Source organism: Microtus oregoni, unplaced genomic scaffold (assembly GCF_018167655.1).
Source record: "Microtus oregoni isolate MIOR12 unplaced genomic scaffold, Mior012 000028F_ref0000031, whole genome shotgun sequence".
NCBI lineage: Eukaryota > Metazoa > Chordata > Mammalia > Rodentia > Cricetidae > Microtus > Microtus oregoni.
Window position 1 is genome coordinate 14523134 of NW_024543087.1, and position 16877 is coordinate 14540010.

At 44.5% G+C, this 16877-nt stretch overlaps 1 protein-coding gene and 1 pseudogene across 1 annotated transcript in view; both read left to right on the top strand.

The window, feature by feature from the left end:
* Window positions 1-244: 244 nt before the first annotated feature.
* The window catches only part of Fbxw12 (F-box and WD repeat domain containing 12), a gene marked incomplete at its 5' end in the record, with an annotated part of 38889 nt that continues 22256 nt past the window's right edge, over window positions 245-16877 (top strand). Inside the window, 8 exon segments of the mRNA XM_041677565.1 lie at window positions 245-319; window positions 1032-1069; window positions 1192-1306; window positions 1308-1353; window positions 2282-2370; window positions 2372-2398; window positions 11830-12039; window positions 15079-15237. Of these exon segments, the coding sequence (XP_041533499.1) occupies window positions 245-319; window positions 1032-1069; window positions 1192-1306; window positions 1308-1353; window positions 2282-2370; window positions 2372-2398; window positions 11830-12039; window positions 15079-15237 (759 nt within the window).
* On the top strand, window positions 5980-6098 carry LOC121464582 (annotated as a pseudogene).

Here is a 16877-nt window from a genome sequence, read left to right on the forward strand (position 1 = left end):
GAACCTGTTGAAAATGAGCGTGTTGCTTGATATTTTGTAGAAAGTTCTGGCAAGTACATCAGGCTGAGAGCCTACAGGCCCGCAGCTGACTTCAATCAAAGCCTCACGAGCTGCAGGTGGCAATCCCACGAAATGCTGCCATCTTTGGCCAAGCCTTTAAAACCAGAGCAAGTCAGGGAGAAGAGCGAGTGTGGGCTTAGGCCGGGAAAGATGGAGATTTTTTTTTTTTTTTTTTTTTTTTTTGCCTAGTGTGCCATTATGAGAAATCTTCTCCTATCTGCATGCTTTCAGCTTGCTCCAGGCTGCCCAGGTGAACAAGGTAAAGACTCTCCGCTTTCTTCCTGCTGTCTAATTGACCAGCTCTGGGCCTGAACGCCTCGAGTTTGTGTATTCTTACGAAAGGCCCCGTTGGCCTTCCCCTCCCCCAAGCCACGGAGTTAGCTACCCCAGCGTCACGCTCACAGCCTTTCTTCCTCCTTAAACTGACTTTATTCAGCCCTGTCCCCGACGCACTAGCTCGCAGCTCGGGGACTCCTTTGCTTCTCTTGACCACTGGGAGTATCGAGCTACAGGACAGCAAAGGGATACGCTGAGGGTTTGTGGGCTAGCGTGGGCTAGCATCATCCGCTCTGAAGACCTCAAATCCTGGTAAATAAGCCAGGCGTGCTGGCGCGCACCCGTAACGGAAGCACGTGGGAGGCAGAAGCAAGAGGACCAGAAGGTTGGGTCATAGCCAGCGAAGTGGTGAATTTAAAGCCGTCATAGGCTATGAGAGACCCTGTTGCAAAACAGTAATGATAACAACAAAATTCTGCTAAATTAAAGGAACAAGCTGATGGGTGGAGTTGTGCCGCTGATATGTGAGACCCTTGAGGCTCCCAGGTCAAAGGTTTAGGGACTGGCCCTCCTTCCTCCAAGCCTGGAGAGCTGGGACTGCGTTTGATGAACCTGTGTAGGCCGGCCCAGCACAGAACAAATAGAGCAGGGGGGAGGCTTGCTGACTGGCTTAAGGACTCCTTTCTCTCCTGCAGAGCTGGCATGAGATTTCAGGCAGTGATCTCCTGTGGAGGTAAAGAAAGGGGCAGGACAGGGCTTCTGAGTCCACCCCGCACCTCTGGTGTGTGAGATACACTCAAGAAGACAGGCTCCGAGGAGGTGACCTGACTGGGATGTTGTGACTGTGCCTTGCAGGAAGCTGTGTCTGAAAAGATGGCCCTGTTGCGACATCCGTCTAGAACTCCTGAACGCACAGACTTGGAAGCAGTTCTTCCTTCACCAAACTAGGCAAGAACACTCTATGACCCGGAGCCAAGCCAGAAGACTTCATCTACAAAGAAATACCTGGGGACTTTGGTATGGACACCCAGTCGGTATTTCCCCCAATCTATGCAGTCTTATATTCTCACTGGCTAAGAGAAGGGGAATTAGAATTTAATGGCTGAGGTTGCCGCCTAGCCGTGGAACCAGTCCTGATTCTTGTCTTGTCTCCTGTGATCTGGGGGAAAGACCCAGAGTGATGGGGTAACAGCGTAAAGCCAGCCCAGCCCTATCTCCCCATTTCTCCAGAGCCTTCCTACCCTCCCCACAATATACAGAAAATTGAATTGGGAAAATTACTAAATAGCATAAGCTGTTATTTCCCTTTCCCTAAAAACCTCCTTGACAGTTTTCTGATGGGGAGCTACTTTAATTTTTACATTGTTCTTAGCATGTGCATATGTGATTATGTAATACACATGTGTATGTCAGAAGACAACTTTGTGGGATCCATTCTCCTGATAGAAAGTCTTGTTGTTCGAGACAAGGCCTCATCATGTAAACTGGCCTGGAACTCGATATGTGGACCAGGCTGGCTTCAGACTTGAGATCTGCCTCTTTCCTGGGACTGGAAGTGTATATACGTATCGCCACGCCTGGTTTTTTTTTTTTTTTTTTTTTTTTTTTAAGAAGGGTCTCATGTACCAAAGGCTGATGTAAAATTCCCCATATAGGAAACAGCAATGACTTTGAATTTTGGATCTTTCTGCTTCCAAATGAGGGCTGGGATTAGGGTTTATGGGATTCTAGGAGTCCCCAGGAACCACTTGGTATCTCTAGAAACAGATTAAAGAGTAAAAAATCTGAATCAGAGGCCAACCTGCAGCTTGTTTGGCTGCCTCTCTTCGTCCTTCCACAGCTGTTACCCCAGCCTTCCTGCAAAGAGAGAGGGAAATGGAAACCAACCTTTTTGAGTCACTCCTCAAGTATCTAGTGTCCAAATATTGTTGGGGTTTCCTTGCAGGACTGGGTAATGTGAACTATCTCTCGGGGAGTGGCTTGACCAGAGAAGAACAAGGAAGATCGGTTGTCTGCATGGTAATAGACTTGACTCCGCCTTTCTGCCTGGGATCTTCAAGAGGTGAGTCTGGCCCAGGAGCAGCTAAAGGGACCTAGACCTGAATCCTGAATTCATCTCTTGTTGCAGAGACGGGGTCTCCTTGTGCAGCCCGGGCTGTCCTGGAACTCCCGATGCAGATTAACCTGCTTCTGCCTCCCCAGCGCTTGGGTTTAAGGTGTGCACCACCACTCCTTTTTTTTTTTTTAAGATTTATTCATTTTATGTGTACAAGTGGTGTTTTTCCTGAATATATGAATGTGTGTCACCTGTGTGCCTGGTGCCTGTGGAAGCCACAGGAGGGAGTCAGATTCCTTAGAACTGTAATTACAGATGGTTGTAAACTTTGGGTGCTGGGCCCTGAACCCAGGTTCCCTGCTGATTCATTCTCCGGGGCCTCTCCATGTCTTAAAGTTTTCATTTTAGAAGCTTTCACTTACTCAGGTTTACACTCAGATATATATATATATATATATATATATTATTTCTTTTTTACTTTATATGTGTGTGCCTGTGAGTTTACAACTGGGGGCTGGCAGAGGCCAGAGAGGGCTGTGGGATGTTGGGTAGGCTCTGCGAACCCACCTGGGGTCCTCTGCAAGCGCAGTGACTGCTCTTCTGAACCACTGCTCTAGCCCCGTTCTCCAGGTTTGGTTGTTGTCTTGAGGCTGTGCTTCCTTACTTGCTCCTTCGCTTTGTTTATTGCTAAGAGGAAGGCCACTGGTTTGTTTTGTTTGATGTTAACTTTGTAGCCTGTCAACTTGCTGGGAGCTTTTCAGTCCTAAGAGTTTTCTGGTGGAGTCTTCAGGGTCTCTTAAGTACAGAATCACAGCTGGGTGGTGGTAGTGCACGCCTTTAATCCCAGCACTCAAGAGGCAGAGGCAGGAAGGTCTCTGAGTTCGAGGCCAGTCTAGTCTATGAGAGCTAGCAGAATCACCAAATAAGGCTACTTTAGCTTCTCCCTTTCCTATTGGCATTCCTTTTGTTTGCTTCTCTTGGCTTATTACTCTGGCTAAAATAATACCATAGTGTGTTAAGAGTGGAATAAGCATGGCTTTCCTTGTCTTGTTTCTGATGTTGCTGGAAATGCTTTTGAGGGCATCCAAGAGGGAACAGTAAAGGAACTGCGGATGTGACTGCTCGTATGACTATGGTTTTATTATAGATATGAGAACAGCCAGAGGCATCTTAGAGTCCAGAGCAGAGAGAGGAGGGAATCTGAACACGGCCAGCAGGCTGGTCATGGCCAGAGCTCAGGAAGCAGGGGAGCAAGAGGGAGTAGTGGAGACAGCACGGGAACAGAGCACAATGAGAGTAAGAAATGGAATAGTGAGTTAGAAGCAGGTGAGTAGTGCAAAGGGCCGCGAGACTGGATGGGTGAAGGCGGAGAGATCGGACGCTTATGAAAAAAGGAATCCCACACTGGCTCAGAACTAAGAAATAGACCGATGTTTATTAAGGGGTAAAACTTACAAAGTCAGGATTCTCTGTTTGAACCATGGATAAAGATCAGATCCAAAGCAAACTGAACAGTAAATGGGCCCAGGGGAAAGCAGAGAGGAAGGGGCCTTCCACATCCGGGTAAATAGTCTGAGGCCATGTCCCAGTAGGCGGGTAGTTGCGAGCTATACACCTTCCCTCAGTACCTCCCCCTTTTGTTTAAATAAGAGAGTTCTAAAGCTACTATAAAATTTTATACAATAAAAACAAATATCCTATTCTAACTAGCTTAAGTCTTATAAATAACTTGGCCAAGTCCTGAGAGGAAAGTAACTACATTCATCTAGTCTTCAACCCCATCGAAGATCCAAGAAGGGAAATAATATTACCTGAGTAATTAGGAAGTTCAATTAAACAATTTCCAAAACATGCAATAAATCATAGAGACAACTGGCTGCCTGGGCAATCACCCAAAGTCACATTTGCAACTTTGAAGCAACCAACTTTGGCTAAGGCCTAGAATAACTGACAGATGTTTTTTTTTTTTGTTTTTTTTTTGTTTTTTTTTTTTTTTTTTTTCCGAGACAGGGTTTCTCTGTAGCTTTTGGTTCCTGTCCTGGAACTAGCTCTTGTAGACCAGGCTGGCCTCGAACTCACAGAGATCCGCCTGTCTCTGCCTCCCGAGTGCTGGGATTAAAGGCGTGTGCCACCACTGCCTGGCAACAGATTGTTTTTAAAGGCAAGAAAATTTTCAAAACCGTCTTACCCTGTCTTGGCAAGATTTGACAGTTCTGCTTATCCATTTCCGGATACTCCATGGCTTGCTCAGTTCTAATACCACCTAGTACCACCTGCCCAGGAGTGGCACTGCCCACAATTAGGAAAATGCCCTCCAGACTTGCTTAGAAGCAATCTGATGGAGATGGTTTTCCAGTCAAGCTTCCTCTTCTCAGATAGCTTGTGTCAAGTTTACACACACAAAATCACCACCAATACAACAAAAACTAACGAGGACAGTTTGTCAAAAAACAACCCTTATTGTGTTGAAATATGTTCCTTCTATTCTGAGTTTCTTCAGGATTTAATATCATGAGATGTTGGAATATGCCCTTTTCTGCATCTATTGACATTCGATTTCTATCCTCGAGTCTACTATTATAATTTATAACAGTTATTGATTTTATATATATTAAACCGTGTGTGCATCTTTATAATAAAGCCAACTTAATTGTGGGAGTGATCTTTTTGGTATTATTTTTTTCTATTTCCCCGAGACAGGGTTTCTCTGCATAGCCCTGGCTGTCCTGGAACTCACTCTATGGCTGTCCTGGAAGTCTATTGACTAGGCTGGCCTTGAACTCAAGAAATCCACCCAAGTGCTCAGATTAAAGGTGTAAGCCACCACCGTTCAGCTCGGTATATTCTTTTTCTAAGACTTATTTTTATTATTTTTAAATTATTTCTATGGGGGCAGATATGTGCACATGAGTGCAGGTACCTGTAGAGGCCAGAAGAGGGAGGCAGATACCATGGAGCTGAAGTTACAAGACAGTTGTGATTACCCTAGGTAGGCACTGGAAACTGAACTTGAGTCTTCTGGAAGAATAGTATTCTCATAACCACTGAGCTGTTTTTCCAGCCTCCTGGTGTACTCTTGAATTTGGTTTGCAAGTATTTTGTTGAGAATTTATGTATTTATGTTCAACAGGGAGATTGACTGTTACTCGCCCCCCCCATACCGCTTTTTTTTTTTTAAGGTTTATTATGTATCAAGTGTTCTGCCTGCATGTATCCCCGCAGGCCAGAAGAGGGCACCAGATATCATTACAAATGGTTGTGAGCCATCATGTGGTCGCTGGGACTTGAACTCGGGACCTCTGGAAGAGCAGCCAGTGCTCTTAACCTCTGAGCCATCTCTCCAGCCCCCAATTCTCCCTCCCCCCTTTTTTTTTGGTTATGTCTTTTATCTAGTTTTGGTATTGGGTAATAATAGCTTCATAGAAAGAATTTGGAAGTGGGGCAGTGGTGACGCACACCTTTAATCCTAGCAGGTGGGAAGCAAAGGCAGGTGAAACTCTGAGGTTGAGGCCAACTTGGTCTACAAAGGGAGTTCCAGGACAGCCGGGACTGTTAACAGAGAAACCCTGTGGTGAAAAGACACACACATCTATGGCCATACCACCCTGAACTCGCCCCATCTCATCTGATCTTGGAAGCTAAGTGGGGTCAGGCCTGGTTAATACTTGGATAGGAGGCCACCTGGGAATATCAGGTGCTGTAGGCTAAAAAAAGAACACACACATAAAAGTTTGGTAATGTCCCTTCCTAATGTCCCTATGGTGTACAGTAGTTTAAGAAGAATTGGTGTTAGTTTTACTATGAAGGTTTGGTAAAATTCACCGGGGTAATTAATCTGGCCCTAGGTATTTATTTGTTCATCTTTTTTGTTTTGTTTTTTTACCTTTTTGCATATGTATGTATGTGGTAATGCATGTGTACATTCCTGTTCATATCTCAATTTAATTTTGGCAGGTCATGTACACCTAGAAATGTATCCATTTTTATTAATTTATTGGAAAGCATTTATTTTTAAGGTATAACCTAATGAGTTTCAGAATTTTGCTGATATCTGTCATCATGGCTATCTTCTGTCATTTTATTGATTTGGGTAATTTACTTAGTTTTTTATTTTTATTTCATTAATTTCTCCATCTCTTTATTACACACGTATTTGTGTATGTATGTGTACATGCATGTGCCTACAATACCATGGCGTGTGTGAAGGTCAGGACAACCTGTGGGAGTCATTTTCCTCCTCTTATCTTGTGGGTGTCAGTTCACTGAACTTAGATTAACTAGTCTTGGTGGCAAGTGCCTTTACCTGCTGAGTCACCTACCTCACTGGCCCCGTTGCCCGGATCTTAGTGATTTATTTACGTCTGACTTTGGGGTTGCTGTGTTTTATTTCTCAGGCATTCACTTATTTGAGGTTTCTCTGAAAAGAGATTGTTTTGAGAGAAGCTCTCACTATGTAGCCTTGGTTAGCCTGGAACTCCGAGATCCACCTGCCTCTGCCTCCTGATTTCTCTTCTCTCTGGTGTTCTCTCATTAATGGAGGAGCTTGGATCTGTGAGCTTTCCTCTCAGGACTGCTCTTCACTATATCTGATGGCTTTTCTATGTTGTGGTTTTGTCTTCAATTCAATTCTAGGAATCTTTGTTCCCTTTTGATTTCTTCAATGACTCCACTCAGTATTCGTCAGTTTATTTGATCTTCGCAAATTTGCATATGTTCTAGAGATCCTGTGACTGTTGGCTATAGCTTTACCCCAGTGTTACCAGAGAGAACACAAGCAAATCTCTTAGAATATACACCATATATTCTGCAATATTTGGGTAGAATGTTCTATAGATGTCTAAGTTTTTTTCACTTATGAAATAATTTAATTCAGTATTTGTTGAAATAGGAGCGGCGGGGCTGCATCCCTGGCACCCGGCCGCCCATAGGCTAGCTCTAGCTTATGCTCCGAAATAATTACACGGAAACTGTATTCTTTTAAACACTGCTTGGCCCATTTCTATCTAGCCTCTTCTAGGCTAACTCTCGCACCTGGACTAGCCCATGTCTAATAATCTGCTGTAGCCCACAAGCTGGCTTACCAGGAATGATCTTAACCTGCGTCTGCCTGGAGTGGGAGAATCATGGTGACTCCTTGACTCAGCTTCTTTCTCCCAGCATTCTGTTCTGTTTACTCCGCCTACCTATGTTTTAACCTATGAGGGCCAACCAAGCAGTTTCTTTATTACTTAACCAATGAAATCAACAGATTGATATATGGTTCTAGAGATCCTGTGACTGTTGGCTATAGCTTTACCCCAGTGTTACCAGAGAGAACACAAGCAATTCTCTTAGAATATACACCATATATTCTGCAATATTTGGGTAGACTATTCTATAGATGTCTAAGATTTTTTAACCTATGAAGTAATTTAATTCAGTATTTCTGTTTATTTTTCTGTCAGTTGGTGAGTTTCGGCCAGTTGGTGAGAGTGGGGTATTAAAGTCACCCACTACTGTCGTGCTGGGATACATCTAACTTTCCAGGGGTATTCTGATGTGGGAGTGTCATATATCAATCTGTTGATTTCATTGGTTAAGCAATAAAGAAACTGCTTGGCCCTCATAGGTTAAAACATAGGTGGATGGAGTAAACAGAACAGAAGGCTGGGAGAAAGAAGCTGAGTCAGGGAGTTGCCATGATTCTCCCACTCCAGGCAGACACAGGTTATCATTCCTGGTAAGCCAGCTCTTGGGCTACATAGATTATTAGAAATGGGCTAGTCCAGGTGCGAGAGTTAGCCGAGAAAAGGCTAGATATAATGGGCCAAGCGGTGTTTAAAAGAATACAGTTTCCGTGTAATTATTTCAGGGCATAAACTAAGCTAGCCATGTGGCGGCCGGGTGCCAGGGACGCAGCCCCGCCGCTCCTATTTCAACAGTATTCGTTCTCCAAGCTTGAGTACCCCATTGTTTGTTGCATATGCTTAAAATTGTAACGTCCCCTTGATAGATCATTTTCTTTCTTCCTTTCTCTTTCTTTCTTTCTTCCTATCTTTCTTTGTTTGTTTTTTTTTTGTTGTTTTTTGTTTTTTGAGACAGGGTTTCTCTGTAGCTTTGGAGCCTGTCCTTGAACTCACTCTGTAGACCAGGCTGGCTGGGATTAAAGCATGTGCCACCACTGCCCGGCAATGGATCATTTTCTTAATCAGAATGAAGTGATTTATCTCTTCTGGCTAGTTTCAGTTTGAAGTCTATTTTGTCAGATATTAAAAGAGTACTTGTCTGTTTCCTAGATCTATTTGCTTAGAATTCCTTTTTCAGCCTTTTACCCTAGAGTAGTGAGTAGTGTCTGTCTTTTTATGGTGAGGTGCATCTTGGGAGACCTTTTGTTAAGAGCTTTGTTTTGACACCTGCTCTTGATCTGTTAAGTGTTTTTATATCTCTTGACTCAGTTTTAATAGATTTTACTAAAGAACTGTACAAATTTCTTTCTGACTTTATAGAGAGACCGCCATGGTACCAGCACACAAATTTTGTCATGGCACAGCTTGGTCAATTTAGGGAACCCACGTAGGTGTTGTAGAAGCAAAGTTTGTGTGATTTTTAGATCTGCTGATCCTGTATGTGCCTAACTATGAGCTGGAGCTGTGCTCTACTGGGGATGGGACACTTGACACTTGACCAGGAGCTAAACAGAACAGAATGTGGCTGGCACTGGGCGTAGTTTCTCTTGGGACCTTAAGCTGTGTATCTTAGGGGAGGAAAGGCAATGGAGCTGTGCCAACATTGCTTGACACAGTACCAGTACACCTGTGTGTGGGAGAATCAGGGAAATCTTGGTTCTCTTTCCCCATCTGGTTTGTTAAAGATTGGAGCCCATATACAGACCTCTGGGAGAGGGATAGTGTGAACCATACAGGACCCTACTCTTTACCCTAGTCCCTGTGGTAAAGTACACAGGCCTGGCTATGCCTGTGGTTCTTGAGGGCAGTACCCATGGTTTGCCTCTGCATCATAACACCAGATCCCCACTGTGCACTCCCTGCTGGTTTGGGCAAAAGTTTTCTTGTGTACTCTGACTTGTGAGACAGCCATGTGCTGAGCCAGTATAGTAGAATGTCTATGAGGTCCCAGGTAGACTTATCTGACTCCCATGGGTTGTGTAGGCTTTCCCACTCCCAGAGCAGTCTATGGGGTCCCAGATTTGGGTTTGCAGCTTTTCTCCCAGAACAGTATAAACACAGGGCTAGCTTTGTTCTTGAGGAGACTCCAGGATACAGCCTTCTATGGGGGCTCTGGTAGGTGAAATTCTTTATCTCTGGAGGGAGGTGACTGGTCCTCTTATAAATGAAGTAGGTGGCCATATTCCTTATCTTGCTATGACCTTCCCTGTTCTGAGTTTGCAAGGTTTCAGTTTTTCCTATGGTTAAATCCCAGTGCTCAGTAGTCCTGTATCAAAGTACACGGCTGTGTCTGTGGCCCCCACCCCCCAGGGAGAAGTGGGTGAATGAATGCTGAATGCTTCTAAGAGTACATACTGCTTAATCTCTGTTCTCAAATATTTTTCTTTTTATTTTAAAAGATAAAAGAGTCTATGATATAGTGATGGAATGAACATTGTTTGAGAGAAAGTCTCAACATGTTGTCCTGACTGTTCTAGAACTATGTAGACCAGGCCTCCAACTAAACAGATCCGCCTGCCTCCTGAGTGCTGGGACTAAAGGCATGAGCGCACACACCCAGCAAATGTGTTTTGTTTTTATTTGTTTGTTTAGATAAATCACTGTTTTGTTTGGCTTGTTGGGTCACAAATGTTTAGAAACATTGTCAATTGTCACAACAAAGTGGAAATGTACTATAATGAACTGGATGATCTTGAGGTTGAAGGTTTTATTTTTTTAATTGTTTTTTGGTTGTTCTCTTTTGGGAGATTGTTTAAGACAGAATATCAGAAGGTCCTAGAACTCACTAGGCACCTAGGCTGGCCTCAGACTCACAGGAACCCTCTTAGTTCTGCCCCTAAGTGCTAGGATGCAATGGTGGATCAGGATCCCTGGCAGAGAGCTAAGAGTGGAACTTGACTTCAGCCTCTTGAGATTTAGAGTCCTGTGCTACACGGTACCAAACCCTGACAGCTTACCTTTCAAAGGGATAAAAGTGGGAGTCGCATTTTAGTGAAAGGTTAACTCCAAGGGGAGATTGTGTTTAGGGGAAGAAGGGGTTACTAATAGTTCCCATGCAAACGGAGTTAGGGCTTAGAAATGGTCATTGATTGTTGTCTATATTTTTATTAAATTCCCTTAATATTTATGCTTTTGGCTTTTTGGGTGGTGGTGGGTGGATGGGTGCATTTGTGTGTTTGTGGGTGGGGTGAAGAGTGTTTGTGTGTGTGGTGTGTGTGTGTGATGTTTCTAAGTTAAAGAAAAGCCTGGAAGAGAACCTGGTTTTGTTTTCAATGTATAAGAGTTGATGATACAATAACAAATTTTGTGATGATTGAGTCATTGTGAATAGGTTTTGTGTGTTATAAAGCAATTTTAAGTTGGTGCATGTTTTTAATCCTAGCATTTGGGAGGGAGAGGCAGGTGGATGAGGTCAGCCTGGTCTACAGAGTAAGTTCCAAGACACTAGGGCTACACAGAGAATCCATGTCTTGAAAACCCAACCAACCAAAGTTGATACTGCCAGAAGTGGTGGCCAAGGCCTTTAACCTCAGCATGCAGGAGGCAGAGGCAGGTGGAAATCTGAGTTTGAGGTCAGCCTGGTCTACATATAGTGAGTTCCAGGGCAGCTGGGATTGTAGAGAGACCATCTCAAAAACATAAATAAAATAAATAAATAAAAAACCAAACACTAGCCCCATGAGACACAGCAATAAGAAGGCACTGCACGCTGCAACTGTTAGGAAAAGGTAAAACTGGCCTGAGCACAGGGTGACTGTTCTTCACACATGTTTGTGAGAGTCAGTTCTCTCCTTCCGCCACGTGTTCTGGGGATTGCACTCCTATCTTCTGGTTTGCGGGCAAGTGCCTACTGAGGCGAATCACCAGCCATGTTTTTCTTTACAGTGTGTGGAGTGAATGCTTACCTCTGAGCATAGTGCATATGTCCTATTTTCATGTCCACTCCTGCCCCCGAGTAATCTAGATGTTTATAGTTTTCTTTTTTGTTGTGTCTCTTTTTCTTTTTTGAGATAGCCTTATAGTAGCCCCAACTGGTCTGTAACTCGATATTGTAAATCAAACCGGCCTCAAACTTACAGTGTTCTTCCCACCTCTGCCTCTCTGGGCTGAGGTGACAGGCGTGTGCCACCATGCCTAGCTAGAGATGCTTAGAATTTTTGTGTCCTTTGCGTGTAAGAAGTGGTTCCAGTCTGGAAAAGGCTTCCAATTAAAGTTAGTGGGTGAAAGCAGTGGAAATAGCTCCTCAGACACATGGCTGCCCTTGTTCCGCAGGGTGTTATGACCTGGGCAAGCCCAGCACAGTCTGCCAAGATTGAGAGAGTGGCTACCCTCCCTGAGATGCACATTGCAGTCACCGTGGATATGGAAGCAACCATCAAGATGTGGAACTGTCATGACAGGGATGCTCTGGTGACTAACACCATGTCCGCTTTTTGTGGGTCCCTGGAAGCTGTCCTTACAAAGGATGGCCCATTCGTCTTGGTAAATGACCCCCCAAATCTAGAGCAGGCATACAGAACAAAACACTGGCCAGTCTGAGGTCCCATCACCGTCAAAACTGTCCTCTCGGAGTCGTGTCTGCAAACCTGAGAGTCAGTCACAGCACACGGGTAAATGGCAGCCGACCTAACCTCATGGACCTTTCCTAAGCCATCTTGTCTTTCTTTGTTTTGGTTTGGTTTGGCTTTTCAAGACAAGGTCTCTTTGTGTAGCCTGGCTGTCCTAGAACTTGCTTTGTAGACCAGGCTGGCCTGGAACTCAGAGATCCTTCTGACTCTCTCTGTCTCTCAAGTGTTGGGATTAAAGATGTGTGCCACCCTCACTATGCTCTTAAGCCGTTCTTTTAAAAAAAAAATTAAAAATTTTTCTAGAGGCCTGGGGCGAGATGTCTTAGTGAGTAGGGGTGTTTGCTGTGCAAGCGTGAAGACCTGAGTTCAAATCCCTGGCAATCACATAAAAAGTAGATAATAAAAAGTACCTAACTGCCAGGTGGTGGTGGCGCACACCTTTAATCCCAACACTTGGGAGGCAGAGACAGGCAGATCTCTGTGAATTCGAGGCCAGCCTGGTCTACAAGAGCTAGTTCCAGGACAGGAACCAAAAGCTATGGAGAAATCCTGTCTCGAAAAATCAAAAAAAAAAAAAAAAGAAAAAGTGAAAAAGTACCTAACTGTGTTGGCGGCTCCAGTGCTGTTGGGGTTGGAAACAAAAGGGTGACTGGGACTTGCTGGCTGCTAGTCAGCCTTGCTCCAGGCTCAATAAGAGACTACCTCAAGGGAATCAGGCGGAGACCGAGGGAGCAGGATGCCTGACACGTACGCACAGGTGTGCACATCTACATACCCATGCACAAATATACATACAACACACAATTTTTCTAAGTGATTTTACATTTTTGTGGTGTGGGACAATGGTCTGTATTCTGTCAATTATATTTTAAATAAACACTGATTGGACAGTAGCCAGGCAGGAAGTATAGGCAGGACAACCAGACAGGAAGTAGAGGTGGGTCAATGAGAACAGAAGAATTCTGGGAAGAAGGAAGTCATTCCTCAGCATTCCTGGCCCAGTCACAGAGCAAGCAAGCTGTGACTGCCTCGCTGAAAAAGGTACTGAGCCATGTGGCTAACATAGACAAGAATAATGGGCTAATATGTTATAAGAGTTAATAAAAATCCTGAGATAATGGGCCAATCAGTTTATAACTAATGTAGACCTCAGTGTGATTTCTTTGGGACTTAACAATTGTGGGAACCAAGCTGGACAGAAAACCTCAGACAACATTTTTGCTTCTTTCAAATGTTTATTATTATTTCTAATGTTTTATTTATTTTATGTGTATTGGGTGTTTTGCTTGCATGTACATCTGCATGAAAGTGTCAGATCCCCTGGCACTGGAGTTACAGACAGTTGTGGACTGTCATGTGGGTGCTGGGAATTGAACCCAGGTCCTCTGCAAGAACAGCCAGTGCCTTTAACCACTCAGCCATCTCTCCAGCACTCAAATATTTACTAATGTGGACTCCATAATTTGGACAGAGATAGTGGAGAGAAAACTGTGAATTTTATCAGATAATAAGGAAAAAGGATAATGTTGACACCCCAGTGAGTCGTTGGGAAGAGTGGTTTAGGACTTAGAAAATCTCTCTCCTCATATATGTGTCTGTGTTTGAGTCAAAGTCATATGATGTAGTCCTGGCCGGCCTGGAACTCACTGTGTAGATCATGCTATCTTCAAACTCAGAGATTAGCCTGCCTCTATCTCCTGACTGCTGGGGTTAAAGACATATGCTGCTATGCCCTGAAAAAGTTGTATTGTTTTGTTTTGGGGTGTGTGTTTGTTTGTTTTTGAGAAGGGTTTCTCTGTGTAGCCCAGGCTGGCTTGAAACTCACTATGTAGACCAGGTTGGCCTCTGCCAAGTATTGGGATTAAAGGTGTGAAACACCACCACCCAGCCCTGTAAACGTCTCTCTAAAAAAATGTGTAGCCAGGCAGTAGTAGCACACGCCTTTAATGCCAGCACTTGGGAAGCAAAGGCAGGTGGATCTGAGTTTGAGGCCAGCCTGGTCTACAGAGCTAGTTCCAGGACAGCTATGTCTGTTTCACAGAGAAACCCGGTTTTGAAAAACGAAAAAAAAATTCATCCTGGGCATGGTGGTGCACTATGCTGAGTGCCCTTGGAGGTCAGAAAAATAAGTCATTGGAGCCCCAGGGACTGGAGTTAACAGTTGTGAGCTGCTGTGTGGGTGCTGGAATTGAACCTAAATTCTCTAGAACAGGTGCTCTCAAAAACCGCTGATCCACCTCTCCAGTCCCACCTCTCCAGTCCCAGAAGTTCTCATTTTTTTTATTTCTTAAATTTTTTTTTGGCTGTAAAGATATTTTTTTTTAAAAAAAAAAAACAACTTATTATGCCTACAGTGTTCTGCCTGCATGTATGTCTGCCTGCCAGAGAGGGCACCAAATTTCATTACAGATGGTTGTGAGCCACTATGTGGGTGCTGGGAATTGAACTCAGGTCCTCTGGAAGAGCAGCCAGTTCTCTCAACCTCTGAGTCATCTTTCCAGTCCCCAGGTCTCATTTTTATTAAAAAAAAATCTGTTTTGTGTTTTGATTTGTTTAAGACAGTGCTTTTCTGTGTAGTTTTGGAGCCTGTCCTGGAACTTGCTCTGTAGACCAGGCTGGCTTTGAACTCAGATCCACCTGCCTCTGCTTCCCGAGTGCTGGGATTAAAGGCATGTGCCACCATGGCCCGAGTTAAAGGTCTATTTTTAATAATGCGACTGTGTGCAGGTCTGTGCATGTGAGTATAGGTGCCCACAAAGTCTAGGAGAGATTCAGATCCCTTGGAGCAGGCAGAGGTGAGCCACCCGAGGCAGACACAGAATGCACTGAGCTGTCTTTGTGGGATTGTCTGAGCCGCTCTGGGGGGCAGGCTGGTGCGTCTTGGAGTTGCCAATGCTGCTTCCTTCACGTTTCAGGTTTCCCTACTGATCGACTGCTGGTGCTTTGATTTCAGGCAGGTGATGTTTTCGGTAGCCTCTACATATTTAGGATTCCCGAATTACAGCTTATTTCTAGAGTCCCTGCTTTGAAATACACGATTGACACTCTCCGCTGCTCTCCTCAGAAGAAATGGGTCTTCTTGAATAAGAAACATCCACACATCTCTCCAAAGGTAGTACTGTTCTAGCAACTTCAAGTTCCGGGGCAGGAGAGTCAAGGACGGTCCAGCCCTCTGGGAGGACTAGACAGTCTGCTGCTCTCTTCTGGACCCTATCTGGGCAGAAGTGATGCTCTGGGAAGCAGTACTGCTCAGTCCCGTTGGCAAGTGTCTATTAGTGTCCTTGAAACCCGGCTCAGCCAAAGGCAGGTGGAATAAGGGTCCCTGGAAGCCTTTACTTTGCTGGCCTTGAACTCACAGCAACCTTCCTGGACTGTGCTATCCTCCCCCGGAATCCACCTCTAGCACAGAATTTCAGATTTCATACCTGTTGGGAGGCCCTGCTGGTCAGATGTTGAAGTCTGCCATGATCATGGCCTGGCAGTTCTCTCTGAACTAGGCACAATTTGGAGAACTTGCCCCGTGCTCCCCCTTTTCCTCTCCTCCTCTCCCCTGAATTCTTCCTGCTCTCTATCTCTAAGCATGGATGCCTGACTTAGCTCAGGTGTGACCCTTGACACAGTTCCCGGCAGGAGTTTGAAGCTTCCTGCCTGTTGCCCAAAAGGTGATCAGACCTTGTGTTGTACGGAGCTTTAGGATAGGACCCTGCTGCCACATAAGGAGCCTTAGGGTGGGAGGGTGCTGTTTAATACTAACTAGGTAATGCCCAGCCACTGTCCCCTTCCTGTGTATTTTCCTTACTCTGGAATAAAGCTGAACTCCAACACCAAAGCAGTCTCCCGGAAGGTATTTCAGTCTTGCTCACAGCCCAGACAAGGCCTTGCTTGCTGCTTCTGCCCCTGTGGTTGATGGACCATGGGGAAGAGGGGACCCACATGTACCCAGCACTCTTTATACTCCCTCCCTCTTAACTCCCTGCTCTCTGGTGCTCATTCATGGGTACTGGAAGGCAGCCGGTCTGCTCAGAGCCAAGCCCTTGCTCAGGGTCCATGCATATTTATTTGCTTTTGTACATGGTTGTACTTTCAGAGCCAGTCTGGGTTATGGTAAGACCGTCTCAATGCCGCCTCCTTAAAAACAACAACAACAAAAACCAAACCAACCAAACACAAAACAAAACAACAACAACAAAACTCTTTATTATGGGACCGGCAAAATGGCTTAGAGAGGTGGCTCTCAATCTGTGGGTCATGACCCCGTTGGCAAACCTTTCTCAAAGAATATTTACATCATGACTCCTAACAGCAAAATTAGTTATTAAGTAGCAATGAAAATAATTTTATGGTTGGGGTCACCACAACATGAAACATTGTATTAAAAGTCTCAGCATTAGGAAAGTTGAAAACCACTGGCCTAGACACAGGGACATTCAACTGCCAGGCCTGATAACTTAGTTCTCTCCTTCCACCATGTGGGAATTAAACTAAGTCCCTCAAGTTATCCCTGACTGTCACGTGTGCCTGTGGCATGAATACTTACACAAACAATCATGTTGAAAACAATTTTTAAATTTAAAAGAAACGCTATTTTTTTATCTCTCCCAGAAGTACTCATATGAAGCCATAAATGCATGACTTTGGTTGTTTATTTTTTTATTTACTTATTTTTTTTGAGACTGGGTTTCTCTATAACCCTGGTTGTCCTGGAACTTGCTCTGTAGATCAGGCTGACCTTCGAACTTAGTTATCCACTGG